Source organism: Peromyscus leucopus, chromosome 7 (genome assembly GCF_004664715.2).
Source record: "Peromyscus leucopus breed LL Stock chromosome 7, UCI_PerLeu_2.1, whole genome shotgun sequence".
In the NCBI taxonomy this organism is placed as follows: Eukaryota; Metazoa; Chordata; class Mammalia; order Rodentia; family Cricetidae; genus Peromyscus; species Peromyscus leucopus.
Window position 1 is genome coordinate 28,559,123 of NC_051069.1, and position 27,688 is coordinate 28,586,810.

Here is a 27,688-nt window from a genome sequence, read left to right on the forward strand (position 1 = left end):
GCAAGAGGCGAAGCGGCGGAGGCTCCTGTCAGGGGCAGCAGGTCCGGAGCGGCCCGAGCTCCGCTTCCCTGGGCCGCAGCCCGAGCCCCAGCGGAGCCAGAGCGTGGTGCGCCCCACCTGCGGCCTCACCATGGTAAGCGCCGAGCCGGGTCCTCTCGCCGCCCGGGCCCCGACCGCGGGAGCCGCGCCCGGATCCCCGCTGGCGGGGCGGCCGGGGCTCGGCGCGGCCTCCGGGGGAACCCGGGCGAGCTGCCGCGCCCACCAGGCCTCCGCCGGCAGCGGCGCCGCGTCCGCCCGGCACTCGCACCCCCCCGCCCCGGGCGCGGGGTTGTCGCCTGGGCCTTCCGCCCTCCCGTCCTGCCGGCTCCCTGCGAGCTCCGGCTCCGCAAGGCTGGGCCCGGCGGCAGCTTCTCGCCGCCTGTCACCACCGCGTCTCTTTCGGCTTTTTTTTTTTTTTAAAAAAACCTTTTGTTTTTTTAAAAAAAAGGGGAAGTGTAGGTACCCCGGAAGGGAGTAACTTGGGACGCTCGTTGGTAGGACCCAGGGGTCCCGAAGCGTCTGGGGTCCTGGGGTAGCGCGTACCGTGTGTCATTGGTGGCTGGACCGGTGTGTGTAGAACATTGAGGAACGGAGTGACCGACACAGGGTTTCTGTCTTCCAGGAACCTACTACGGTGCAGGTGGCGTGACACGCGGGTGGCATATTGTGATCGGGAGTTCTTGAGTGGGATAGGAGGGGTGGGCTGTACTCGGGACTTGGTAGGGGCCTTCGGAGGCGTTATCTCTGGGTACTCATCTCTTACGAGGTAGGAGACATTGATGTGGACGAGCATGGGAGAAAGCAGAATTGACTCCACCAGATCTTGCTTTATCCACTGAAATCTGGATAGTCGTGAAATAGAAGAGATTCTACGGTTCCCAAGCAGCTAGGGATTTATCTTTTGAAGGTTTTGTTTGTTTATTTTATGTTTTTGTTCTGAAAGCAATACCTAAGACCTAACAGACTAATTTGGTGCTTGTCATACTAAGTTCTGTTAACCCTCTTTCACTGAGAACTTGGTTAGAGAAGAGATTCGTGTTTGGTCTTTAAACGGTTGGAAGTTCCTTTTCCAGCCTCAGGTGTATGAATTATACAGCAAGTAGGTTTGCTTCCCCAAGTTTTGGTATTAGACATAAAATTTCCAAAATTCCCCATATACCCACCCCAAGTCCCAGTTCCACAAGGTTAATATCTGTTGTTTTTGTTTGTTCGTATGGTTTTTCTTCTATTTTTAAGATGTTTTTATTTTATGTATATGAAGCGTGTTGCCCACATGTATGTCTGTGCACCACCTGAAGAGGGTGTTGGATCCCTTGGAACTGGAGTTAGAGACACTTGTGAGCCTCCCTGTGGCTGCAGGAAGTCTAACCCAGGTCCTCTGCAAGAACAAGTGCTCTTAACTGCTGAGCCATCTCTCCAGTCCCCATTCTTTACTTTCTCACTGTCCACCTGGCTGTTCTGAAATTCACTATGTTGACCAGGCTGACCTCTGTCTTCCCGGCATTGAAATTAAGGTGTGTACCACCACTACTGGCCTGGATAGTGATTTCTTTTTATGTATTGGGGAGTATTCATAGTGTATATTAGAGTGTGTTATTTTAATACTAAAATTAGAGCTTTAGGAAACCAAATACAGATAATCTTTATCAAATCTTGTTTATTAAAATGTTCTTGGAACTTTTTTAAATTCATTGATAATTGAGGAATAGGCCGGGTGGTAGTGGCTCATGCCTTTAATCCCAGAACTCAAAGACAGAGGCAGGTGGATCTATGTGAGTTTGAGGCCAGCCTGGTCTATAGATCAAGTTCCAGGACAGCCAAGGCTACACATTACAGCCCTGGATACCTTTTCTTTTATTGTTGTTTGTATTTTGAGACAGGGTTTCTCCATGTAGTTTTGGTGCCTGTCCTGGATCTCGCTCTGTAGCCCAGGCTGGCCTCGAACTCACTCAGAGATCTGCCTGGCTCTGTCTCCTGAGTGCTGGGATTAAAGGCCTGCGCCACCACCGCCCGGCCTGGCTGGCTTTTTATGTAGGTGATGGGATTCAAATTCAAGTCCTCATGCCTACAGAGCTTTGAGGCACTCTTATCTACTGAGCCATCTTCCCAGCCTGTCCCCTGCCCCCATGTTTTTAATTTTGATTTTTACATGTGTTCGTTTAGTAGAGCAAGGCAAACTCTTTAATATTTCCCCAGTCTTTTTTTTTAAGATTTATTTTTTTTGTGTGTGAGTGTGTTGCCTGCGTCCATTTATATGTACCACATGTGTGTCTGGTGCTTGCAGAAGCCAGAAGAGAGTATTGGATCCTTTGAACTGTAGTTACAAATTGTTGTGAGCTGCCATGTGTGTGCTAGGATATGAACCCCTGTCCTGTGCAAAAGCAACAAGTACTCTTAAGTGCTGAGCCATCTCTCCAGCCCCCTAGGTTTTATTGTTTTGTTTTTTAAAAACATTTGTAGAAAACCTGAGTTTTACCACCAAGACCCACATGGTAGAATAAAAGAACCAATTCAGTTCACAAAAGGTCTGCTGACATCTACATAGCTCATATATACATTTGCACAATAAAAAAATAACTTAAACCCAGTAAGCGTGGAAGTAGTAGCTCAGTACTAGGTAGAGTGAATGTTTGGATATAATGTATGGGTGTAAGAGGTTCTTAATTCAATTCCCAGTACCAAAAAACAAAACCCGATTAAACAAAAAACCACAACGATACTTTGGTTTCATGTAAGTTAACTCGATATTTTAGGGTTATTTCAGAAGCAATCAAGTGACTTATCTTGGATTATACAATTAGTGGCAGGCAGAACAGAAGCCTAATTCTGCAAACTTCCTAATTCAAGGTATTTCTGATCCATATATATATATATATATATATATATATATATATATATATATATAAAATACATCATAAGTGTGTATGTGTATACCACATGTGTGTAAGTGCCTTCTGCAGAGTGCAGAATAGGGCATCGGACCCCCTAGAACTGAAGTTATGGTAGTTGTGAGCTTTCTCATGTAGGTGCTGGGGAACCAGACTCAGGTCCTCTGGAAAGAACAGTTAGCACTTTGAATCACTGAGCCATCTCTCCAGCCAGTGATCCATGTATTAAACCTGTACAGACAGTATAGTGGAACCATGTAAACATTTAAGTTGTTTGAGCTATGTGTGGTGATGCACACCTTTAATTCTAACTTTGCAGAGGCAGACCTAAATGGTGAGTTCCAGGCCAGCCATGGCTACACAGTGAGACCTTGTCTTAAAATAAATGGTTTGGTCTGCCAAACAATTGTCTTCTCTTTAGGATGTGCACGTAAATGTGGAGACCAGAGGATCTTGCTCTTTGTTTTAATTGAGACAGGTTCTCGTGTAAGTCAGGCCGGCCTCAAACTCTAAAGTAGATAAGGCTGGTCTTGAACTCCTGTTTTTCTGTTTTTTGTTTGTTTTATTTTGTTTTTCAAGACAAGGTTTCTTTGGTAGCCTTGGCTGTCCTAGAACTAGCTCTATAGACCAGGCTGGTCTGAAACCCACAGATATCTGCCTGCCTCTGCCTCTGCCTCCCAAGTGCTGGGATTAAAGGGATGGACCACCACCGCTAGGCTCAAAAAGCTTTTGAGAACCATAGTTATTCATTCTTTTTTATTAACTCTTAAAAATATTATGTGTGTGAATGTTTTGCTTCACATGCCTGCTTGGTGTCTGGATGAGGGCAGAAAAGGATATCTGGTCCCCTGGAACTGGAGTTACAGATGGTTGTGCATTGCTGCGTGGATGCTAGGAATAGAACCCAGGTTCTCTACAAGAGCAGCAAGTGCTCTTACTGCTGAACTACTGAACTGTTGTCAGCTGTCATAGCATGCCTTTAATTCCAGCAGGCAGAGCTCTATGAGTTCCTCTGATCATAGTGAGTTTCAGGCCAGCCAGAGCTACATAGTGAGACTAATGAAAATCATGGTAGGAGAATTTACCTTTTAATATACGCTCTATTTCAGTGGTTGCTAAACTTCAGTAAATGCATATATGAAGAGAAGCATTACTATGTTGAGGCATTTAAGAAGATGTGTTAATTTTGCAGAGGATAAATTTATCTTGTTTAGAATAACCTTTCTAGCTATATTAGTATTGGAGACCATGTCACCTGCATGGACTCTGCAACTTGTATCCTAGTTGTTTTGAGGTTTATCTACATTTAGTATAGGGAACTTTGATCCTCCTTCAGTAGTCGTATTTGCTTTTATCTGGTTAATAGAATGACTCAAATAGAGTCTCACAGTTTTCCTGTTTGAGAGATTATTTTACCCTATGTAGTCGGACATTTCTCTCCTGTCCTCCAGTTCCCAAATAACCACTCAGAGGCTTCATATTTACTTATAAATGTTCGACCGATAGCTAAGACTTGTTATTAGCTAACTCTTACACTTACACCATATTTCTTATCTATGCTTCACCATGTGGCTCATGGCTTGTCACCTCATTTTCTACACATCCTGCTTCCTCAGCAGCTGCCTGGCTGGCAGGAAGGCATCTCTTCTGACTCTGCCCTTCCTCCTCCCAGAGTCCTTTGTGTCTGGCTGTCCTGCCTATGCTTCCTGCCTGGCTACTGGCCTGTCAGCTTTTTATTAGCTAATGAGAATAATACATATTTGCAGTGTACAGAAGGATTATTCCACAGCAACTCTACCAAGTTTTTGTTTGTTTGTTTTTTAGACAGGGTTCCCCTGTATAGCCCTGGAACTCTGATATGTTGATCATGCTAGCCTCAAACTCACAGAGATCTGCCTGCCTCTGCCTCCCTAGTGCTAGAATTAAAGGTGTGCTCCCCCCCCCTTTTTTTTTTTGAGACAGAGTTTCTCCATGTAGTTTTGGTTCCTGTCCTGGAGTTCACAGAGATCTGCCTGCCTCTGCCTCCCAAGTGCTGGGATTAAAGGCCTGTGCCACTGGTACCCTGGCCCCTACTGATTTTTTGTTTGTTTTGGGATAGGGTCACTCTCTCTCTTTTTAAATTATTCTTTGTGTATGGGTGTTTTGGCTGCCTGTATGTCTGCACCATGTACATGGCTGGTCACTGTGAAGGCCAGAAGAAGGTAAGGCCAAAAGAGAGTTATCAGATACCTTAGAAATGGAGTTATAATGAGCTGTGAACTACCATGTGGCTCCTGGGAATTGAACATGGGTCCTCTAGAAGAGTAGCTAATGCTCTTAACCACTGAGATAACTAGTGTAATAATAATAGATATAAAATAAATCTAGTGTAATACTAATAGGTATAAAATAAATCATGACATTGTGGCACGTACAGGTTATCTCAGCTTTCAGGAAGCAGAGGCAGGAGAATGGAAAGTTACAGACCAGTCAGAGCTACATAAGGAGACCTTCTCTAAACACAACAAAGCAGAACAACAAAACAACAGACTGGAGATGAGTGGTGAAACACTTACTTAGCCTTGGGTACCACCAAGCTGATAAGGTAAATTCAGTATAGAGTTAATAGAATCAGAGATGCAGGAGAACTGTATTAATCCCTTAAATCTAGCTTTCTCTAAACTTTGGTTCTTACTTGAGAAGTGGAGCAGATGATAGTATCAGCTCTTGAGATTTCACATGAGAAAAATGCAGTGTTCACTTAAAGTAAATCAGTAAAAATAGAGATCTGTTTGGTGGTGGGATCTTATTTGTGCTGGATATAGAATGAAATACTTTACAATATGAATTGATGATGCATTTATCTAATTATTCTTTATCAATAAAAAACTGGGAGTCATATTGGGGTAAGAACCTGAATGATCAGAGTAGCTGCGGAGAAGCCGCCAGTGACCTCCTATCTCTTCTATTCCTCCATCAAAAAGGGCTGAGATTCTCTCTCAGCCCCACCTTATTACTTCCTGTCTCCTATCTGTCCTCAGTCCTCTAAAACCTCTGTAGTTAATTTTGGTTCGCTGTTGGCTAGCTCTGCCCTCTGACTCAAAGCAAACTTTATTGTCAGAATGCAATCAAAATATCACAACAAATAGTCTTGGGGGATTTGGAGGGGGTTATTTTGTTTTGTTTGAAACAGGGTCTCTATGTAACCCCAGCTGTCCTGCAACCTGATATATAGACCAGACTGGTCTTGATCTCAGAGAGCCCTATCTACCTGCCTCTGTCTCTGAGTGCTGGAACTAAAAGTATGCACCACCACACCTGGCTCAATATGAATTGTTTTATTCTGCTGCTTAAAAATAAGCATGATCGTAATTCTCTTCCAGATACCTTAACTAGCCAACTTTTCTTTGACTTTCCTTCTCTCCCCTCGCCCCTCTCAGATGGTCTTTTGTAGCCTACACTGGCCTTGAACTCTGTGTAGAACAGGATGACCTTGTGCTTCTAATTCTCCTGCCTCTAGGTGCTGGGATTGGATCATGTATTCTCTCTGGATACTGTAGCCTTATATACTGATTACAAAACTACTACTAATACATTGAAACTAAATGGATGCACACCTGTAATCCCAGCTGCTTTGAAGAAATAACATAAGTTTGAAGGCAGCCAGGAAATTTAGAAAGACCCTGTAATAAAATAAGATGAAAACTTTAAAATAGACAAAATGCTGGGGATATATAACATGCTTGCCTATTATGCTAGAGGCCCTGGGTTTAGTTTTCAGTACTGAGAGATGGAAGCGTTGCCACTGTGAAGATATTTGTTTAAATTGATTGACATTTATTTTTCAAATTGTTTATCTGTAATGGACAGGTTTCCTTAAAGTTGAGAAATTTAACCAGGGTTTGTTGTTTAAAAGATTATATCCTAACAGTGAGTCTTCCCAAATGTATCAATCTTTTGTTGTTGCTTGTGTGAACTCTTGGATCCGTATTCCCAAAGAGGCCATTAGAACATGGCTTAGCTTTCCTATTCTTCTTATTGGCATTTGAGGGTCCACTCTTCCTTCTGCATTTGTTTTGTGAAATAAATGGAGACATCAGAAGGGTTTTTGGGTCTTAATCATTGCTCAGTGTCAAAACTTAGGTGAAACACCTGGTTATGTAGATTTTTACTTCACAGCTTGTTTGCTTGTCTAGAAGGTGAGCCTGATGGAAAAGCTAATCAAAGGACAGATCAACTCAGACTTAATAAATTGGTTTCATATTCCAGGTAAAAATGAAAAGGAAGCTCAGGGGCTTCTCATGCACCCCTGTGTTTCCTTTGGCTGAGACAGGTATCTAGGCTAAGCTGAGTACCCGTGCTGAGTGGAAATTAGGCGTGTGCTACCATACTCAGGCGGTGCTCTTATAACCCTTTCGTCTGCCTCACTGGACTTCTGCTTTGATACCGAGAGCGCTACACTTTTTAAGAAAGTTTTGATCTGTTGTGTATGGTTGCAACCCAGCTCTGAGTGATAACTGACTCAAGAGTGTGAGTATAAAGGGCTGATGAGATGCCTCAGCTGGTGAAGATACTTGCCGCCATGCCTGACTCCTGAGTTTGATCCCTGGAACCCATAGTAGAGGGAGAGAACTGACTCCCTCAAGGTGTCTTCTGGCCTCCACACAGGTGCATGCTGTGACATGTGTACACCCACACATATACATGATCAGTCAGTCTCTCTCTCTCTCTCTCTCTCTCTCTCTCTCTATATATATATATATATATATATATATATATATATATAATGAGTATAGACTTTGGAGAGAGAGTGCTCCATGTGTGTTTGTATGTAGTATGGGTGGTGTAACCTGCTTTTTGCACATTCTAGGCCAAAGCTATAGTTTTTTTTTTTTTTAACTAATTTTTTTTTTTTTTTTAATTTTAAGCCGGGCGGTGGTGGCGCACACCTTTAATCACAGCACTTGGGAGGCAGAGGCAGGCGTATCTCTGTGAGTTCGAGGCCAGCCTAGTCTACAAAGTGAGATCCAAGGTAGCCAGGACTGTTACACAGAGAAACCCTGTCTCAAAAAATCAAAAAAAAAATTTTTTTTTTAATTTTAGAATAATTTATGGAATAATTGCTTCGTTTTCTTCTACCTTAACTTTGTCTTATAAATCTCATGCTGTAATTAAAGAAACAGTGAAGTATAGTTTGAAAGCATGTCAGTGAATGGGCTAGAGTATGGAAGCTCTCCTGAAGTGCTGAGAAAGCAAGCAGCGTAAAGAAGAAGTAAAGAGTACTTACTAACGCGTGTGTTCTTGGCAGGTGCTGTTGGCAGCGGCGGTCTGCACGAAAGCGGGAAAGGCTATTGTGTCTAGACAGTTTGTGGAGATGACCCGCACTCGGATTGAGGGTTTATTGGCAGCTTTTCCAAAACTCATGAACACTGGAAAACAACATACTTTTGTTGAAACAGAGAGTGTAAGATATGTCTACCAACCTATGGAGAAACTGTACATGGTATTGATCACTACCAAAAACAGCAATATTTTAGAAGATTTGGAGACTTTAAGGCTCTTCTCAAGAGTGGTAAGAGGCCTGTAATCCTGGATTTGACTTTGTGTTGTTTTACATTGAAAGTAGTTTTGACTCTAAAATAGCTGATTGTAACATTTGTGAACTCTGTACCCCTACCCACATCTCAACAACTTACCAATGCAATTCCTTTTCTATTTAAAAAAAAAAAGAAAGAAAGAAAGCAAGCTTGCTTGCTCCTTCCTTCCTTCCTTTTCTTTTGCAGTGCTGGAGCCTTGTGTATTCCAGGCAAGCACTCTTGTCATTGAGCTACACCCCATCCCATACAGCTTTTTATTCATTTGCAGCCACTTGTTGGGTATCTTCCTAGGCTGTAAGTATTCCAGAAGAGAATGCACAATCCTTCTTTCATATCCCAGCTCTTTTTTTTTTTAATTGGTTTTATTTTATGTGCATTGGTGTGAGGGTGTCAGATCTCCTGGAATTAGAGTTACAAACAGTTGTGAGCTGCCATATGGGTGCTGGGAATTGAACCTTGGTCCTCTGAAAGAGCAGCCAGTGCTCTTTAACTGCTGGGCCATCTCTCCAGTCCTTCATATCCCCCAGTTCTTAACTAATTTAATATGTCTGTGTTTCAGAAACTTGCTTGGACCTCCACCCTCCTGTGTATGTGTGTCTGTCTGTCTGTAGGTGTGTAGACAGGGTCTCACTATGTACCTCTGGCTGGCCTGGAGCTCTCTGTGGTAGACAGGTTAGAGCTCATAAAAATGTGCATGCCTCCTGTGTGCTGGGATTAAAGGTATGCACCACCATGCCCAGATTTGGAAAATTTTTTTAGATTAAGACTACTGATACAGATAAACACAGGCACCCTAAGACTTTATGCCAACATCTAGTTTAATTTTTTTTTTAAATTTTGTGTGTGTGGTGTTTTGCTTTGTATGTATATATATATGCGCTTGGTGCCCAGGAAGGTTGGAAGAGGGCATAAGGTCCCTTGGAACTAGAGTCAAGAGATCTGCCCCCTGGATGCTTGGAATCAAACCTGGGTTCTTGGAAGAGCAGCTGTTACTCTTAACCACTGAACCATCTCTGTAGGCCCTAAAGTCTTAAAGGAAAGACTAGAAGCTAAGAAAGGATTGAGGTTTCTGTTTGTTTTTTAAATGATTTATTTTTTATTTTATCTGCATTGGTGTTTTGCGTCCATCCATATTTTATGTGAGAGTGTCAGATCCCCTGGAGTTACAAGCAGTTGTGGGTGCTGGGAATTGAACACAGGTCCTCTGGAAGAGCAGCCAGTGCTCTTAACTGCTGAGCCATTGCCAGTCCCATTGTTTGATCTGTTAGTTGAGGGGTTTTTTGTTTTGTTTTGTTTTGTTTTGTTTTGTTTTGTTTTGTTTTTTTGAGACAGATTTCATGTAGTCTGGGCAGGTCTTAACTTGCTGTGTAGCTGAAGATGACCTTGAACTCTTGATCCTCCTTCCTCCACCTCCCAAGTGCTTTGTTTTTCATATGTATGTTTAAAAGATAAGACTTGGAAACATAGCTGATATGAAATTAATAATCTTTGTTTTTTGTTACTGTCCATGATTAGATTCCTGAATATTGCCGCGCCTTAGAAGAAAATGAAATATCTGAGCACTGTTTTGATTTGATTTTTGCTTTTGATGAAATTGTTGCCCTGGGATATAGGGAGAATGTTAACTTGGCACAGATCAGAACCTTCACAGAAATGGATTCTCATGAGGAGAAAGTGTTCAGAGCAGTCAGAGAGGTGAGTGAGGCCTTCTGAGACTGCCAGTTTGAGTGTCCTTCTCTTAGCCTTCACTAATCTGATCTTCCTGGTTTGGCTTGCTAAGGTAGGCTGTACTGAAAACTACAAACAAGTATGTCTTGTTCCATAGACTCAAGAACGTGAAGCTAAGGCTGAGATGCGGCGTAAAGCAAAGGAATTACAACAGGCCCGAAGAGATGCAGAGAGACAGGGCAAAAAAGCACCAGGATTTGGGGGATTTGGTAGTTCTGCAGTGTCTGGAGGCAGCACAGCAGCCATGATCACAGAGACAATCATTGAGACCGATAAACCAAAAGTGGCCCCTGCACCAGCCAGGTATGGTCTACTGTATTACCAGCAACCCTAGGATGCAGAGGAAGGCTCTGCATGTGTGTGTTTCGTGGGAGTGATACTTGGTTTCTAAGTTGGCTGTAAATAATGAGAGACTTAATGAAGTAAGCTGTGATACTAAATTTGGAGACATAAAAGATAGGCATAGAAGAGACATCTGTGTTATTTTTTGTTTTATTTAAAAGAAAGTTCTATAAATTATGCCATGATTTTCTCACTTCTTACGACATTTGTCTTATTTGGGGACAGAGGGGGTTTTAATGGTCTGTAGAACATGGATTTTTTTTTTCTTTTGTTTTTTTGAGACAAGAGTTTCTCTGTGTAAGAGTCCTGGCTGTCTTGGAGCTCACTTCATAGACCAGGCTGGCCTGGAACTCACAGAGATCCACCTGCCTCTGCCTCCCATGTACTAGGATTAAAGGCGTGCGCCACCACCATCCAGCCTGGAGTTTTCTTTTTTTTTTTTCTTTTTTTTTTTTTTTAAGATTTATTTACTATGTATACAGCATGTATGACTGCAGGCCAGAAGAGGGCACAAGATCTCATTACAGATGGTTGTGAGCCACCATGTGGTGGCTGGGAATTGAACTCAGGACCTCTGGAAGAGCAGTCAGTGCTCTTAACCTCTGAGCCATCTCTCCAGCCCTGGAGTTTTCTTTTTAAAGATTATTTTGTGTGTATGACTTCTTTGCCTGAATATATGTATGTTCATTATATTCTTGCCTGATAATTTGAGAGTCCAAAAGAGGGTGTCAAATCATCTTGAACTGGAGTTATAGACAGGTATGAGAAGCCTTATGTGTACTGGGCATGGAGCCCAAGTCCTGTGCAAGAGCAGTAGGTGCCCTTAGAATATCAATTTAAAAAGTGAGTTCCAGGAAAGGCGCAAAGCTACACAGAGAAACCTTGTCTCGAAAAACCAAAAAAAAAGAAAAGAAAAGAAAGAAAGAAAGAAAAAGAAAAGAATATCAATTTAAAAAATAAAATAGATTTTTTTTTTTTAAATTTGTATGCCTGCATGTAGTATGTATGTGCACCATATGGCTGCCTGATGCCCACACAGGTCAAGAGAGTACATCAGTACTGGAGTTAGAGATGATTGTGAGCCACCATGTGTGTGCTGGGAACAAAACCTGGGACCTCTTTAAGAGTAAGTGCTCTTGACCTTTGAGCCATCTCTCTAGCACCAGAATATGGTTTTTCAGTCTTAAATGTTTAAGAAGAATCTCTGGGCTGTATGAAATTACATGCAAAATTTTTTTGTGCATAGTCATATTTATCTGATTGGAAGATGCTAATTTCATCAGATCATTTATGATTTTAAAATTATACCTTTGGTATTGGGTACTTGATGCTTACATATTAATAATGGCTGTCCATTTGTGCAGGTTTATATTGCACCATCGGTGTTCTGATTGTCCACCAGCACTAGGGAACAGGCTTTCCTCCTCCGATCTTCACATTCCTTCAGAGGAATCTTTGTGGTAGAAGGCTATTAACTAATGTTTGGGGCTTTGTTGTGTTTCTATCATGTATGTACATTTTTGTACTCTTCTCTTAGACCTTCAGGCCCCAGCAAGGCTTTGAAACTTGGAGCCAAAGGAAAGGAAGTAGATAACTTTGTGGACAAACTGAAATCTGAAGGTGAAACTATTATGTCTTCTAATATGGGGAAACGTGCCTCGGAAGCAACCAAAGTGCATGCTCCACCCATTAATATGGAAAGGTAATAATGACTGACTTCTTCAAAAACAAACAGTATAATTTTTATAAATTGTCTCTTTAGCTGGGTGGTGGTGGCAGTGGCGGTGCATGCCTTAATCCCAGCACTTGGGAGGCAGAGGCAGGCAGATCTCTGAGTTCCAAGAGAGCCAGAACTGTAACACAGAGAAACCTTGTCTCAAGGGAAAAAATTGTCCTTTTAAAAATTTATTATTGTTTTTGTTGTTGTTATTGTTTTTCTTCAAGACAGAGTCTCACTATGTAGCCCTAGCTGGCCTGGAACTCAACTGTGTAGACCAGGCTGGCCTCTAATTCACAACAGAACCTTCTGCTTCTGCCTCCCAAGTGCTAGCATCAAAGATATGTGCTACCATATCTGGCTATTGTTATTATTTTTAATTATGTGTATGTCTGTGTGTGGGTTTATACAGTACAAGTGCCCGAAGAGGCTAGAAGTGTAGACCGCCCTGGAGCTGGAGTTAGAGGTGTTAGCATTAGGCACCTGTACTGGCCCGTCCTTAGGGTCCTGACAGGATACATCCTCAGCTGCAGCCACTAAGAGCACCCGCTGTGTGCATTTGATACCTTTCCTTATAAAAGACGGGCCCTTGTCCACCTCCCATCTCTCTCTTCCTTCCTCCTCAGGGACCTGTCTCTGCCCCTTCACTCCCCTCCCCTCAGTAAACCTCCCACATGGGCCCTGTTGTATGGTTTGACAACTTCTCCCCACTTTGAAAATAACACAACAGGTGGTTGTGAGCTAACCTGATGTGGGTGCTGGGACTCTTCTAGAATAGCAGTATGTGTTCTTTACATATGCTGAGTGCACTGTTTGCCACTGCCTGGGCTGCATACTTCCTAGTTGCATATTCTTGTGCCTTTTAACTTTTATTGATTTTTTTTATTTAGAGCATATTCCAGATACTAACTTAAGGTATATTTTCCCCACTTTAAACATGAAAACTCACAGCCATTTATTTCCTTTGAAGTTTAGAACTTGCCTTTTATTGGCTAATTTAGGAAAGGTAACTTTATGCTTACTGTGTAGGTTGTCTCTTAAGCATGGCACATTGGTATGTGCTTGTAATCCCAGAATTTGGGAGGTGGAAGTTGGAAGATCTGGAGTTCAAGGCCAGCCTCAGCTATATGAGAACCTAGCTCAAAAGAAAAAGAACTTGAATTACAGGGCTAAAGCTACATCAGCCCCATATTTTGTCCTGTTTTTTTCCCCCCTAATTAAAACTATAAAGGAGAATCAGCCTTTAAAGTTTGTAAAGGTCTTTAAAGGAAATTAACATGCTGTCCTTTAAGTATTTGAATTCAGTATAATTTGATTTGTCTTTTATCTCAGGACTGAAACAGTTGTTGATGTTTTTCTAAGTGATAGGTTAATCAGGTTCATATAATCAAGACCCAAATTCCTTGTCCTTAACCAGACCTACTGTTACTGATAGCTTTGAGGTCAGCTGAAAAGATGATTCGGGAAGGACACCTCTATTAGCTGTGTGTAAAGGGGACTGTTTACTCTTTTGTGTTCCGTTAGAACTGAACAGTTACAGCTAGATAAATCTCTTCACTCACTGAGCTACTTGTGCTATTTTGGTTGTTTTGAGAAAAGCTGAGACTTCATGCTTTTTTTCTTTTAAGATTTATTTTTGTTTTTTTTGTTTTTTTTTAACTATGTCGAAGCCAGGTGGTGGTGGCGCGTGCCTTTCTTTAATCCCAGCACTCTGGGAGGCAGAGGCAGGTGGATATCTGTGAGTTCGAGGCCAACCTGGTCTACAGAGTGAGATCCAGGACAGCCAGGACTACACAGAGAAACCCTGTCTCAAAAAAAAAAAAAAAAAAAAGAATGCTTAAGTTATGTGAGTATTGGTCTGTGCATGTGTGAATGCAGGTACCCACAGAAGCCAGAAGAGGGCAATGGATTCCTCTTGAACTGGAGTTAAAAGCTGTTATGAGCCCATTCCACATGGATGCTAGGAGCTGAACTTAGGTCTTCTGAGAAAGCAGAATATGTTTTTAACCACTAGAGGCCTCATACTTTTAAGCAAGCATCACATAGAAAAGAGAATTTAAGACTTTTTCCTACCGCTAGCTTAAGACTCTTCTAAGTGATATTACTTCAAGCACAGAGCAGACTCTTGTGAAGGTAAAGTGGAGCCTTACATAATCCCAAGATTCAGACTCTTGTAGAGTCTAGAGCCTTTGTTTCTGGAAAGATCTAAGAGGCTGAGACAAAAAAACAAGAGCGAGCCCAAAATATTCTTTATAGCCACTGTGGTTCACCTAGCTTAAAAATAATTCAAGAGCTGGGAAGATGGCTCAGTGGTAAAGAGCACTGACTGGCTGTTTTTCCAGAGGACTCAAGTTCATTTCCAGCACCCTTATGGTGGATCACAGCCATCTGTAACTCCAGTTCTGAGGGAATCCAATGCCCTCTCCTGGCTTCTGTAGGCACCAGGTATATGCATGGTGCACCAGGCACTAGGCACACATGTATATAGACACATATTTCTATCATAGGATATATATAGATTGTACCTACTAATTGCCCATAGCAGTAGGATTATTTTTTGTTACGTATTTCTATAGTAAAATATTCAGTGTTTGTAGAAAAGTCTTCCCAACCATGTAAATTTCATATGGTAGAGCAACGAATATGAGTTAGGTTTTTGTTTTGTTTTGGGGGGTGGGGTTCTGGGACAGGGTTTCTCTGTGACAATCCTGGCTGTTCTGAATTTGTAGATCAAGCTGGCCTTGAACTCAGAGAGATCTGCCTGCCCCTGCCTCCCAAGCACTGGGATCAAAGTCATGTGCCATCATCTCTCTGCTAGTTTTTTTTTTCTTTTCTTTCTTTCTTTCTTTCTTTCTTTCTTTCTTTCTTTCTTTCTTTCTTTCTTTCTTTCTTTCTTTCTTTCTTTCTTTCTTTCTTGTGTGTGTGTGTGTGTGTGTGTGTGTGTGTGTGTGTGTGTCTTTCTGAGGGGATAGTCTGAATTATATAGAGCAAAAAAGCCTGGCAGTGGTGGCACACACCTTTGATTCCAGCACTCCAGGGGCAGGAGCAGGCAGATCTCTGTGAGCTTGAGGACAGCTAAGGCTACATAGAGAGACCCTGTCTTGAACACTCCCCCCCCCCCCCCCCCCCCCAATTACTAAGGCAACATATAAAATAAAGCATTTAATTAGGAGCTTGCCTACAGTTTGGGGAGGTTAGTTCATGATCATCATGGTTGGGAGGAGCATTGCAGGCAGGCAGGCATGGTGCTGGAGCAGTAGCTGAGAGCTTATCTTCTGATCCTCAGACATCGGGCAGAGAGAAAGAGACTAGGCCTGCTGTGCCTCTGAAACCTCAAAGCTAGCCCCCAGTGACACGCCTCCTCCAACAAAGGCCGTATCTCCTAATTCTTCCTAAACCACTGGTTCTCAACCTTCCTGATGCTGCAACCCTTTAATACAATTCCTCATGTTGTGGTGACCCCCAACCATAAAAATTACTTTCATTGCTACTTCATACTGTAATTTTGCTACTGTTAGGAATTGTAAATTAAATATTTTTGGAGATATAGGTTTGCCAAAGGGCTTGCAACCCACAAGTTGAGAACCACTGTGGCCTAAACATTCAAATATATTTATGTAATGGAGGTCGTTCTCATTCAAGTCACCACAACTAGAGATTTTCAGTTGGATTTTTCCTGCGAAATTATAGTTAATAAGTAACTTACTTATTTGCAGGCTAGGATGCTGTTCAATAGTTTTTGCCTATTTCAAGGTACTGGGTTCAATTCCTGGAGGTATAAAAGAAGAAAACCCAAGAGTTTACTTATACGAATTTACTTACTTGTCACTAAGTGTCATCTAAATGCAGTGCTTTACCCTGGATATGATCCTGTATTGTATCTTGTGATAACAAGACAACTGACATACTGTTGGTAGGCTGAATGGAAGTATTAATTCAGTATAAATTTATGAAGTTAATGATGGCATTAATATGGTTATATAAGGGAGTATCCTTATGCATGCTAGGCAAGCACTTTGATACCAAACTATACACAGTACAGTAAGAATAAAGTGTTTAGAGGTGAAAGGTGTTTGTCTTAGTTAGGGTTTCTATTGCTGTGAAGAGACATCATGACCACAGTAACTCTTTCAAAGTAAAACACTTAATTGGAGTGGCTTGCTTACAGTTTCAGAGGTTCAGTTCATGATCATCATGATGGCATTCAGACAGACATGGTGCTGTAGTAATAGCTAAGAGTCCTATATCTTGCAGGCAGCAGGAAATCAACTGAAACATCTCCTAATAGTTCCACTCCCTGTGAGATTATGGGGGCCAATTACATTCAAACTATCACAGTGTTTATAACCACCTTCTTAGTAGTTCATGGGGGAACATCATTGTGTTTGTATATATATATAATATTTAAAGAGAGAGGATGAGCATACAGATGATGAACCAAATGGGATATGATATTAATTAACAATAGGTAAATATTGGTAAAGTGTATCTTTTGTTTAAATTTTATTATGTTTTAGAATACCTTATATTCTTTGACAATTTAATACATGTATACGCAGTATCTGGATCATACACACCCCTAAGTTCTCACTCTTACTTCCCTTGGACACTCTTTAATATGTCCTCCTTCCACATTCATGACCTCTCCTTTTTATTTATAATTTTTCCTTTTGTAAGTCCCTGAATCCTATCACTGCTGCTTGCCAAAATGTTTACTAATCTTGTTGGCTTGATCTTGTCCACATAACCATTTATTTATTTATTTATTTATTTGGTTTTTCAAGACAGGGTTTCTCTGTGTAGCTTTGCGCCTTTCCTGGAACTCGCTTTGGAGACCAGGCTGGCCTCGAACTCAGAGATCCGCCTGCCTCTGCCTCCCCAGTGCTGGGATTAAAGGTGTGTGCCACCACCACCTGGCTTTTTTTTGGGGGGGAGGTAGATTTTTATTTAATAGCCCATGTGTTCTAGAGGAAGTATCATCCACCTTTACAAAGTACCAGTGTTCAAGTTCCTTTTCAAAAAATTAAGTTTTTTGTTTGTTTTTGAGACAGGGTCAGGAGCTTGCTATGTAAACCAGGCTGGCCTCAAACTCACAAAGATCCACCTACACCTCCCAAGTGCTGGGATTAAAAGGATATACTACTACACCTGGCTTTATTATATTTTTAATTTGCTTACAGAGTAATGGATTTCTGTACATTTGTCTGGTTTCGGTTTTTTCAGACAGGGTTTCTCTGAGTAACAGTCTTAGCTGTTCTTGAACTTAGAGACCTGCCTGCCTCTGCCTCCCAAGTGCTAGGATTAAAGGCATGTGCCACCACCACCCATCTTAAATTTTATTTTTTAATTTTGAACATTACTGTCTCTTTTCTTCCTTTTGTTTTGAAACATGTGGCAACTCACTGTAGTAGTCCATGTTCAGATTTGTGAGACTCCTCCTGCTTCAGCTTCCCTAGTGCTCAGATTGTAGGCTTGTTTCACCCTGTCTACTTGAACATGATTTCATGATGAAGGTTTTTTCCTTTATTTTTTCTCACAGCTATATAATATTCATTTGTATACATACCCTCTCCTCCCCCATATAGGTGGACATCTAAACTTTTGCTACTATAACCACTCTTTAGTGGATAATACTGTGTTGTTTCATGCATGAGAATTTATCTTTACAATAAATTCTGGAAAGGACTAATAAGAGTCTGCAAACACCATGGCCAGCAAAGTGTTAATCTGTAACCACCACAAGGACTTGCTAGATCAAAAGTATAAAGCTTTTTTAAAGAAAAATTGTTTGTGGGGCTGAAAAGATGGCTCAGAAGTTAAGAGCACTTTTTGCTCTAGCAGATTACTTTGGTTGAATTCCCAGTACCACATTAATGGTTCACAACCATCCTTAATTCCAGTTCCAGGGGATCTGTTGCCCTCTTCTGATCACCTCGAGCATCAAACATGCATGTGGTAGTGCACATACATACATACATACATACATACATACATACAGGCAAAACACCTAATGAATAAATAAGTCTTTTTTTTTTTTTTTTTTTTTTTTTTTTTTTTTTAATTTTTCGAGACAGGGTTTCTCTGTGTAGCTTTGCGCCTTTCCTGGAGCTCACTTGGTAGCCCAGGCTGGCCTCGAACTCACAGAGATCCGCCTGGCTCTGCCTCCCGAGTGCTGGGATTAAAGGCGTGCGCCACCACCGCCCGGCATAAGTCTGTTTTTTAAAAATGGTTTGTGTGTGTGTAACTGTGGGCCCACTAATGCACAGTATAGTATGGAAAGTTGGGGACAGCTTTTTGAAGTTGGTTCTCTCTTCCCACTGTAGGTTCCAAAATTGAACTCAGGTCTCTAAGCTCTGTGCTTTTACCCACTGGGCCATCTTGTTGACCCCAAAGGAGTATAAAGCTTTCATTGAGGCTAATTACTATTATACTCCAGAGTAACATTGAGTTCTGGTTTGTTTTCTTTCTAAAATTTATTTTTAATCTTTTAAAATTACGTATATATTTGTATTTGGGGAGGGTGATGGTATGTGCACACAGTGCCGGTAAAAAAGGACCCAGAAGGCGGCATTGGATCTCCTGGAGCTGGAGTGCTGGGAACCAAACTTGGGTAGTATGTGTTCTTAACATCTGAACCATCTCGCCAGCCTCCCCCCCTTTTTTTTTTTTTAAAGATTTATTTATTTATTTATTACGTATACAGAAGAGGGCTCCAGATCTCATTACAGATGGTTGTAAGCCACCATGTGGTTGCTGGGAATTGAACTCAGGACCTCTGGAAGAGCAGTCGGTGCTCTTAACCAATGAGCCATCTCTCCAGCCCCGTTCTCCCCTTTTTTTTAAACAAAAACCAAGTCTATTATTGTTCAGATTGGCCTTGAGCTCATGAGCCGAGGGTAGCCTGAACCATTCTCCCAATCCTACCTCCCAAGTGCACCAAAGCAGTAACATCACAGTTGGTTTTATATGGAGCTGGGGATCAAACCCAGTTCTTGTTGCATGCTAGATAAACACTACCTACTTAATTACATCTCCAGCCTACTTTCTATGTTTCTGACAAAACTTTTCCTTTATAGTGTGCATATGAAGATTGAAGAAAAGATCACACTAACCTGTGGGAGAGATGGAGGGTTACAGAATATGGAGTTGCATGGCATGATCATGCTTAGGATCTCAGATGACAAATTTGGCCGGATTCGTCTTCATGTAGAAAATGAAGATAAGAAAGGGGTGCAGCTACAGGTGTGTAGAGGCTTTTTATATTGAGTATTTAGACTTTGTCTACCTAGCCCAGTCTTTTTTCTGGGGTTGTTTGTTTTGCAGTCTTGGGAATGGAACACAGACTCTTGCTCGAGCTAGCGTTATACTCAACTGGATAGCCTTGGCCTTCAGGGTTTTTTTGAGATGAGGTATTATTGTGTACCTCTGGTCTAAAATCTTAAGTCTTTATAGAAGGCACGTCTTTCCACAAAATTGAAAAGAATTGTAACTTATTACGAATCCTATTTATATAAGGATATAAGCCCAGAGGGGTCTGTGTGACAGAGTATGACCCTGAATTTCTAATGTCCTAATCCTACCTCCAACTCCAGAGTGTTAGGGTTACAGGCAGTTGAACCCAGAGCCCCATGCATGGTAGGCAAGTACTTTGCCAACTGGGCTGCATTTCAACCTCCTATTTATTTTTAGTCCATTTATTTATTTACTCTGTATGCTTGTATATATGTGTCTGTATGGGCATACATGTGTCATGTGTGTCGAGGTCAAAGGATAACTTTCAAGAGTGTTGGTTTTCTCCTCCTCCTGTGGGTTCCAGGGACTGACCTCAGGTCATTGGGCTTAGCAAGTACCTACTAAGCCATCTTGTTGGCCCCATTCACCTGTCACTCTGAACTTCAGATTTCTTTCTTTTCTCTTTCTCAGACCCATCCAAATGTGGATAAAAAGCTTTTCACTGCAGAGTCTCTGATTGGCTTGAAAAACCCAGAGAAGTCATTTCCAGTCAACAGTGACGTAGGGGTACTAAAGTGGAGACTGCAGACAACAGAGGAATCTTTTATTCCCTTGACAAGTAGGTGCCTCTGACGGGCATGCTCTTCTCTTCATTGACATGGCAAGTTCTTTCTGGCAAAGTGACTGTCTTCAGAATGGAATTGCTGCTGCTGCATTTGGGATAGTTTAACTAATCATTTTAATTTTTTAAAGGTTTTATTTATGTGTATGTGTGTGTGCATGAACGTATGCACCGATGAATAGGTGCCTGTGAAGGCCGCAAGAGGTCGTGAGATCACTTGGAGCTGGAGTTACAGCTGGTTTTGAACCATCAGTGTGTAGTTTACATTAGGGTGCTATAGACCCGCAGTTGTCGGTTAGCTGGTATTTGCCAACTTAACGTTTTTCCACTCTTCCAACCTCTTGATCTTAGCCCCAAGGCCAAGAAGCAGTTCTACTCTATTTCTAAAACTGAGGGGTTATGGCCTTGTTTTTCTTCTCAGTTAACTGCTGGCCCTCTGAAAGTGGAAATGGTTGTGATGTCAACATAGAGTATGAACTACAGGAAGATAATTTAGAGCTCAATGATGTGGTCATCACCATCCCACTGCCGTAAGTGAAATTCTCCTAATAATCCTCTTCCCTTCGTGGGTTTAGAGCTGGTTTCTGGGGCTGGGGGATAAATAATAGAGGCAGTACTTGACTGAATATCCATTCTGAAATGTTTGCTTATTTTCTTCTCAGCTGTAGTAATGCAGATTAAACCTAGGGGCTTAAGCATGGCAAGAGCTCTACCACTGAGCTACATTCCCAGTCCTTTTTACCTGTTTTGAGATAGGGTTTCACTAAATATCCAGGCTGGCCTTGAATTTGTGATTCACCTGCCTTAGTCTCATGAGTAGCTAGGTTTACAGCTAATAGACATGGCTGATACTTGATTCTTTAAAAAAAAAAAAAAAAAGTTGTGTTTGATGTGGTGGTGTACACCTTTAATTCCAGCACTTGGGAGGCAGAGGCAGGAGGATCTCTGAGTTAGGGGCCAGCCTGGTCTATACAGTGAGTTCCAGGACAGTCAGGGCTACACATAGAGAAACCCTGCCAGGGTGATGTTAGCAGTGCAGTTAGTTTTGACATGTATACACCTAGGAAACTGTCAGCACAGCAAGATAGACATGCATGTCAAGCTATTTGTGGTGGCTTAAACACTAATCCCAGCACTAGGGAGACCAAAACAGGAGGATCCTCTCCAGTTTGCATTTCAAATCAACCTAGGCTTCAGAATGAGACCCTATTGCAAACAGGATTCCTGTCACACATACAGCTCAAAGTTTTAGTTCCAGTGATGTATATTTCAATGGCATATTCTCTAGGGTCCTCTGGAAGTATTCTGTGCCTTAAATTTGCTTCCTTATACGTTCCCAGTAGAGTGTGCACTGACATTACTTCAACAGTGCATCTCAGCTTTTCTCCTCTACCTCTCAACCACTGCTACAAGGAAATAGAGGATTTAATTGTGAATCAGAGTATCTCTATTGTTGTATTCCTCAGTTTTATTGCAACAAAATGATACTTAATTTCTAGTTTTGTTTCCTTTGATTACTGGGGGATTTATCTTGGTCAAATCTAATTTTAGTCATTCTTATTTCCATTTTTAAAAAATATGCTATATTACCAGTGTCCCCATTAATAGGATTAACCAACACACCTGTAGTTTCAGTCCTTGAGAGTTAGAGACAGGAGAGTTACAATTTCAAGGCTATAAAAAAAAAAAAAAAAAAAAAAAAAAAAAAAAAAGACCCTATTTTGTAAGAAGTAAAATAATAGGGTGACCAACTTCACAAGTCAGTTGTTCCTCCAGAACAATAAATGGCTACTTTGGAGAGTGGTAGGACTTGGGTATTGCTGACAGGTGAACTCTGTTGAGATTTATTTTACTAGACTATTTTAGGGTGCCATGGTTTTTAGGCCTCTGGCTGCTCTGTAATTGTGGCTATGGTGGTTTCCTGTGTCTTTGTTCAGTTTTGCAGTGGCCTGGAGAAGAGATCTTTGGAGACGTTTTACCCCAGTATCTAGAGCTGATCAGATTAAAAGTCAGAATTGGAATTGGAGCAGAGAAGGAATGAGCACTGTAAAGTTGATGGGAAAGAGTTAAAGTAGGCTTTGTTTTCCTTACCCTGCTCCTAATGTAAGCACTGAGTGTTGAGTTAAAAGAGGGTAAATTTAGAATGTGTAGGAGTAGGTGACACTGCCTGTCAGCCATTTGTGGGAGTGCAAAGTACATCCTAACTAGCCCTGATTCTTCTGTGACCGAAAACAACTGTGTGCGCCTCTTTTTCCAGTCTATTTCTATTTTGGCCAGACTTTGTTGGCATGCTTTCACTTTTCATTTACCAAATAATTCACTAGATCATAAATCAGATAAACTTACTAGCATTGGCTTCAGTAAAGTATGTTCTCAAAAATCCAATTACACCTCGATTATTGGTATGCAAAGTCTCCCCATACTATCAACCTGCTTTATTTTTCATTGTTATTTAAAGACGCACATTGTTCAGAAGTCCTTAACAGGCTAGCAAACCATAAAGTGATTTTTACAATGAAAGCATTTTTAGACATTTGCAGTCTCAGTTCTCTGCTAGCTCCCAGGCCTAATTAGCGCCCAAAGCTATGTCTTAAATGCCTATCATTCTGATATCTTTTTATACAAAGGAAGTGATAGCCTTAGCCAAGGAGTTAGGGCTTTGATCCTTGAAGTTACTAAGCAGCATAATTTTTAGAAAAATTGAGGCAGAATTTGAGATACATACTCCCCTCCTCCCCCCAAAACAGGGTTTCTCTGTGTAGCCCTGGGTGTCTTAGAACTAGCTCTGTCTGTAGACCAAGCTGGCCTTGAATTCATAAAGATCCATCCATTTGCCTCTGCCTCCTGAGTGCTGGATTAAAGACCTGTGCCACCACCTCCCAGCTTTTTTTTTTTTTTTCTTTTACTTATTATGTATACAGTGTTCTGCCCACATGTATGCCTGCTCACCAGAAGAGGGCACCAGATCTCATTTAGATGGTTGTGAACCACCATGTGATTGCTGGGAACTGAACTCAGGATCTCTGGAAGAGCAGCAAGTGCTCTTAACCTCTGAGCTATCTCTCCATCACCAGCTTTTTTGTTTTTTGAGACAGGGTTGCTCCGTGTAGCCCTGGCTGTCCTGCAACTCATTCTGTAGACCAGGCTGGCCTCTAACTCACAGAGATCCACCTGCCTCGTCTCCCAAGTGCTAGGATTAAAGCCGTGCTCCACCACTGCCCAGCTGATCAAATTTGAGGTTGGTTTTCCTTTCCTTGTTGGAGTTCTCTGAGCTCTAGATAACTACAATGACCAGATGTTTCTCATGACAGATCGGGTGTTGGTGCACCAGTGATTGGTGAGATTGATGGGGAATATCGACATGACAGTCGGCGAAATACTTTGGAGTGGTGTCTGCCAGTGATTGATGCCAAAAATAAGAGTGGCAGCCTGGAGTTCAGCATTCCTGGGCAGCCCAATGACTTCTTCCCTGTTCAAGTTTCCTTCATCTCCAAAAAAAATTACTGCAACATACAGGTACTCTGCTCTAACAGGGGGCAGGTGTGGGGAAGATAGAGCAAGTGTCTGATAGTTTCATGTCAAGGCAAAAATCAAAGCTGATGTGTTCTGCAGATTCCATTTCTGACTTGCTCATCACATTTCTTTTTTTTCTTTTTCTTTTCCCCATTTTACAACAGGGTCTGACCATGTAACCCTGACTGGCCTAGAACTTGCTGTGTAGACCAGGTGTCCCTTCAGCTTTCTGAGTGCTGGGATTATAGGCGTGTACCACCACTCCTGGCCTTTTTTTTTTTTTTTTTTTTTTTTTAAATACATTTAAATTTTCTTTTTGTAGGGGCTAGAAAGATATAGCTCAGCAATTAAAGAGCACTTTCGGTTCTTGCAGAGGACCTGGGTTGGTTCCCAGCACCAGTATGGTTGTTTATAATGGTCTGTAACCCCAGTTCCATTGGATCCAGTGCCCTCTTCTGACCTCTGCAGGCATCAAGCACATAAATAAACACACATAAAAATAATTCAGAGCTGGACATGGTGGTACTCATCTTTAATCCCAGCACTAGGGAGACAGAGGCAGGCAGACCTCTCTTGATTTCAAAGCCAGCCTGGTTTACAGAGTGAGTTCCAGGCTACACAGAGTAACCTTGTCTTGAGAAACAAACAAAAAATTATTTATATATATGAGTGCTCTTTCTATTCTGTACGTCTGCATGATAGAAAAGGGCATCTGTATTACAGATGGTTCTAAGCCATCTCGTGGTTTCTAGGAATTGAACTCAGGACCTCTGGAAGAGTAGCTAGTGCCCTTAACCATCATGAGCCATTTCCCCAGCCCTGAAAAGACTAGTCTTAAGCTAGGTGGCGCACGCCTTTAATCCCAGCACTCAGGAGGCAGAGGCAGGTGGATCTCTTGAGTTCTATGTTTGAGGCTAGTCTAGTCTACACAGTGAGTTCTAGGACAGCTAGCACTTCACAGAGAAAGCCTGTCTTGAAGAAGAAGAAGAAAAAAAGAGGAGGAGGAGGAGGAGGAGGAGGAGGAGGAGGAGGAGGAGGAAAACAACAACACTAGTTCTGGGGCAGGAGAGATGGCTCAGTGGTCAAGAGCATTGGGTGCTCTTTTCCAGAAGACCCGGGTTCAATTCCCAGTACCACATGATGGATCACAACTATCTGTGACTCTAGTCCCAGCCTATCCAATGCCCACTTTTGGCTTTTGCTGGTACCAGACACATAAAGACATACATGAAGTTTAAAAAGAAAAGAAAAACCTTGCCGTGTAGTGGGGCTTTGGATACAAGCGACAGAAATAGATTTAGTAGCTAATGCAGGAGAGGTAACACACTGCATTTGGGGTCAGAATGCTAACCGATCATCCTTATAGAATGTCTGGCTTCCCTGGGTTTTGTGTGGCAGCCCTGGGCCTCACCACTCATTCTGAACCTGACCTGTGGCAGCTGCTCTGTGGTACTACAGCAGTGTTTTTTCTCTGGAGAGCAGATTAGATGCTGCCACAAGCTGCAAGTGTGACTGAGTGCCTGTTAGTATTTCTAGGTTGCTCTCAGTGCCATGTTTAGAGAAGTCGATGAATTTTCTAATGGAAACGTAGTCAACATCTTGTGGACTCACCGTCTTTCTTCTTATCACATTCTTTTTCTTTTCCTAGGTTACCAAAGTGACCCAGGTAGATGGAAACAGCCCCGTCAGGTTTTCCACAGAGACCACTTTCTTAGTGGACAAATACGAAATCCTGTAATACCAAGAAGGGAAGAAAGCCGAAAAGGAAGAATTTCAGATGAATAACGAAGAAGCCAAAAGTGGCTGAAGACTTTTTCCAAATTTACAAGCCATTGGAGACCCCCTTTTTTCCTGATACAGTGTACATCCTCCGCGCGCAAGGACCCTCAACTCCCCCAGCGTTCTGGTGTCACAGAGACATTCTTTGACAAAGAAACGACACTAACATAAAGGGAAAGGTTGCTGATTTCTTTGCAGGTTTTACTGGCCAGTAGGAAAGCAAGCTCTCCAGGGAATGTCCCGTAAACACCTCTTCTGCCTTCATATAAGTTTCCCCTTGACTTTAATCCCTAAATGTAGTTCTATTTCATACTTTGTTTTAAAAAGTTTTCTCTATAGATCTGAATCTTCCATACCCCTTTCGGTTTATTTTTCAGTACACTCAGTCATGCGCTGGGGTCATCTCTTTGTAGGTATTGTGTTCGGTACTCCTAGAACAAGTTTACCTAGCCCATTCTTGACTTTAGACAGTACCAGTGAACTGCTTATGGGATGTAGAGTCTAGAAGTTGCAATACAAGGTTGTCTTATTTCCTCTCCTGTGTCCATCCATTGTTCCATTTCTTTGCCAAGTTGTTCCCTTGTAAGACCTGCCTTTCCAGTTAGAAGCAGTGCTGTGAATCCCACTCCTGTCAATATGAAAGGTAGCTGAGAAGCAGCTTGCAGATGGACACACCTTTTCAGGATGCCTAATAAGATGGCTACATCCATTTCCACATGTAATCATGTCTGCTGACAGAGCTACCCAGCTTCCAGTTCACCACATGTGGGGCAGTTACTGTATAGTAGTCACTCATGGTGTTGCCGTCCACTTAGATTCCTCATGTCCACCTCCTCCTCCTGCTCTTCCCAGATGCTCTTCGTCAGTCTCCTTTCCAGCAGAAATGAGGCTAGTGAGGAGTCTGTGCCATTCCCCATTAGACCTGAACCACCGAGGAGACCCCATCTTCACCGTTAGAGTGGTAGCACTTTGAGAGACAAGGGATTATATTGATATGTCCAGAGGGCTTACTCCAATATACCCCGTTTCCTTCCACCTCACCTGCCTATCTGTCCCTGTTTCTGAAATCCTGTTTTCTTCTCTCAACCTTTTTGTGTCATCATGTAGTAATTGTTTCTCAGCTGCATTGACATTGCCTTTTTAATGGAGGCTGGATCAGCCAGTCCCACAAGCATTGCACTGGGTGGGCAGGTTGGATGATCCTTTGCTGCAAGGCTGTAGACACCAGTAATGGGAAGCAGAAAATTACAGTAGATGACCTCCACACTCTCAGGTGGCTGGAGAGCAGGCTCTCGTTCTGAACAGCTGGCCCTCCATGGCAAGAGTATACTATCCATGAAGCAGTCACACAAAAATGGCTGTGGCTGGATGCTTGCCAAAGAAAGTTCTGGCCTTTCCCTTTCCCCTAAACTGCATCAGGGAAGAATCCTTATCTCCAGCTTGGTTTTCATGTGAGGTTTTCTGAGGAAGGGGACTGGGATAAGAAGTCTGTCATGTAGTTAAGTAGACAAGAAATCTTATTAATCCAGTTGTATTTCAGAGTTGTTTGTCCCTATGATTTTTAAAGTCAAGTTTAATTTCACAAAGACTTTTTTCTGAAATTACTTTTGGGGTAATATTTAAAATGAGAGACGTTTTGTAACCCTGTAAAATACATAGGGAATATAACATTCCACTGTACACAACGAAGGCAAATTCTTTAATCAAATAAAAGAGTATTATAAAATGTTTACTGGACTCTTTAACTTTGATGTCTGCTTGCTGATTCATGGTACTGTAATAGGATCTAAGATTAAAGATTAATGATACGTTTTTTTTTAAAAGAAAATAACCTATCCAAGTGTATTCATTTCCCTGTCTCCTTTTCTAGGTACTGTGCCCTCTCTGTTGTGTGTATTTGAGCACACACACTCTTGACAGCATAGTTTCTGAGTAGGATTAAATAAAGCTGCTTAGAGCTTTCACCAGATCCAGACTCTTCACTTTGTCAGGAGCAGTTTAGAGTCAGACAAATGACGCATTCTCTCTCTTT

General features: G+C 41.9%; 1 protein-coding gene across 1 annotated transcript; it reads left to right on the forward strand.

Annotated features, from left to right (window-relative positions):
* Arcn1 (archain 1) lies at positions 1-27,388 on the forward strand. The gene is made up of 10 exons (XM_028866402.1): positions 1-133; positions 8,215-8,478; positions 10,019-10,198; positions 10,329-10,534; positions 12,111-12,275; positions 19,367-19,532; positions 20,214-20,361; positions 20,786-20,894; positions 23,676-23,880; positions 25,526-27,388. The coding sequence occupies exons 1-10, from the start codon at positions 131-133 to the stop codon at positions 25,613-25,615; spliced, it is 1,536 nt and encodes a 511-aa protein (XP_028722235.1). The 5' UTR covers positions 1-130; the 3' UTR covers positions 25,616-27,388.
* Positions 27,389-27,688: the final 300 nt, after the last annotated feature.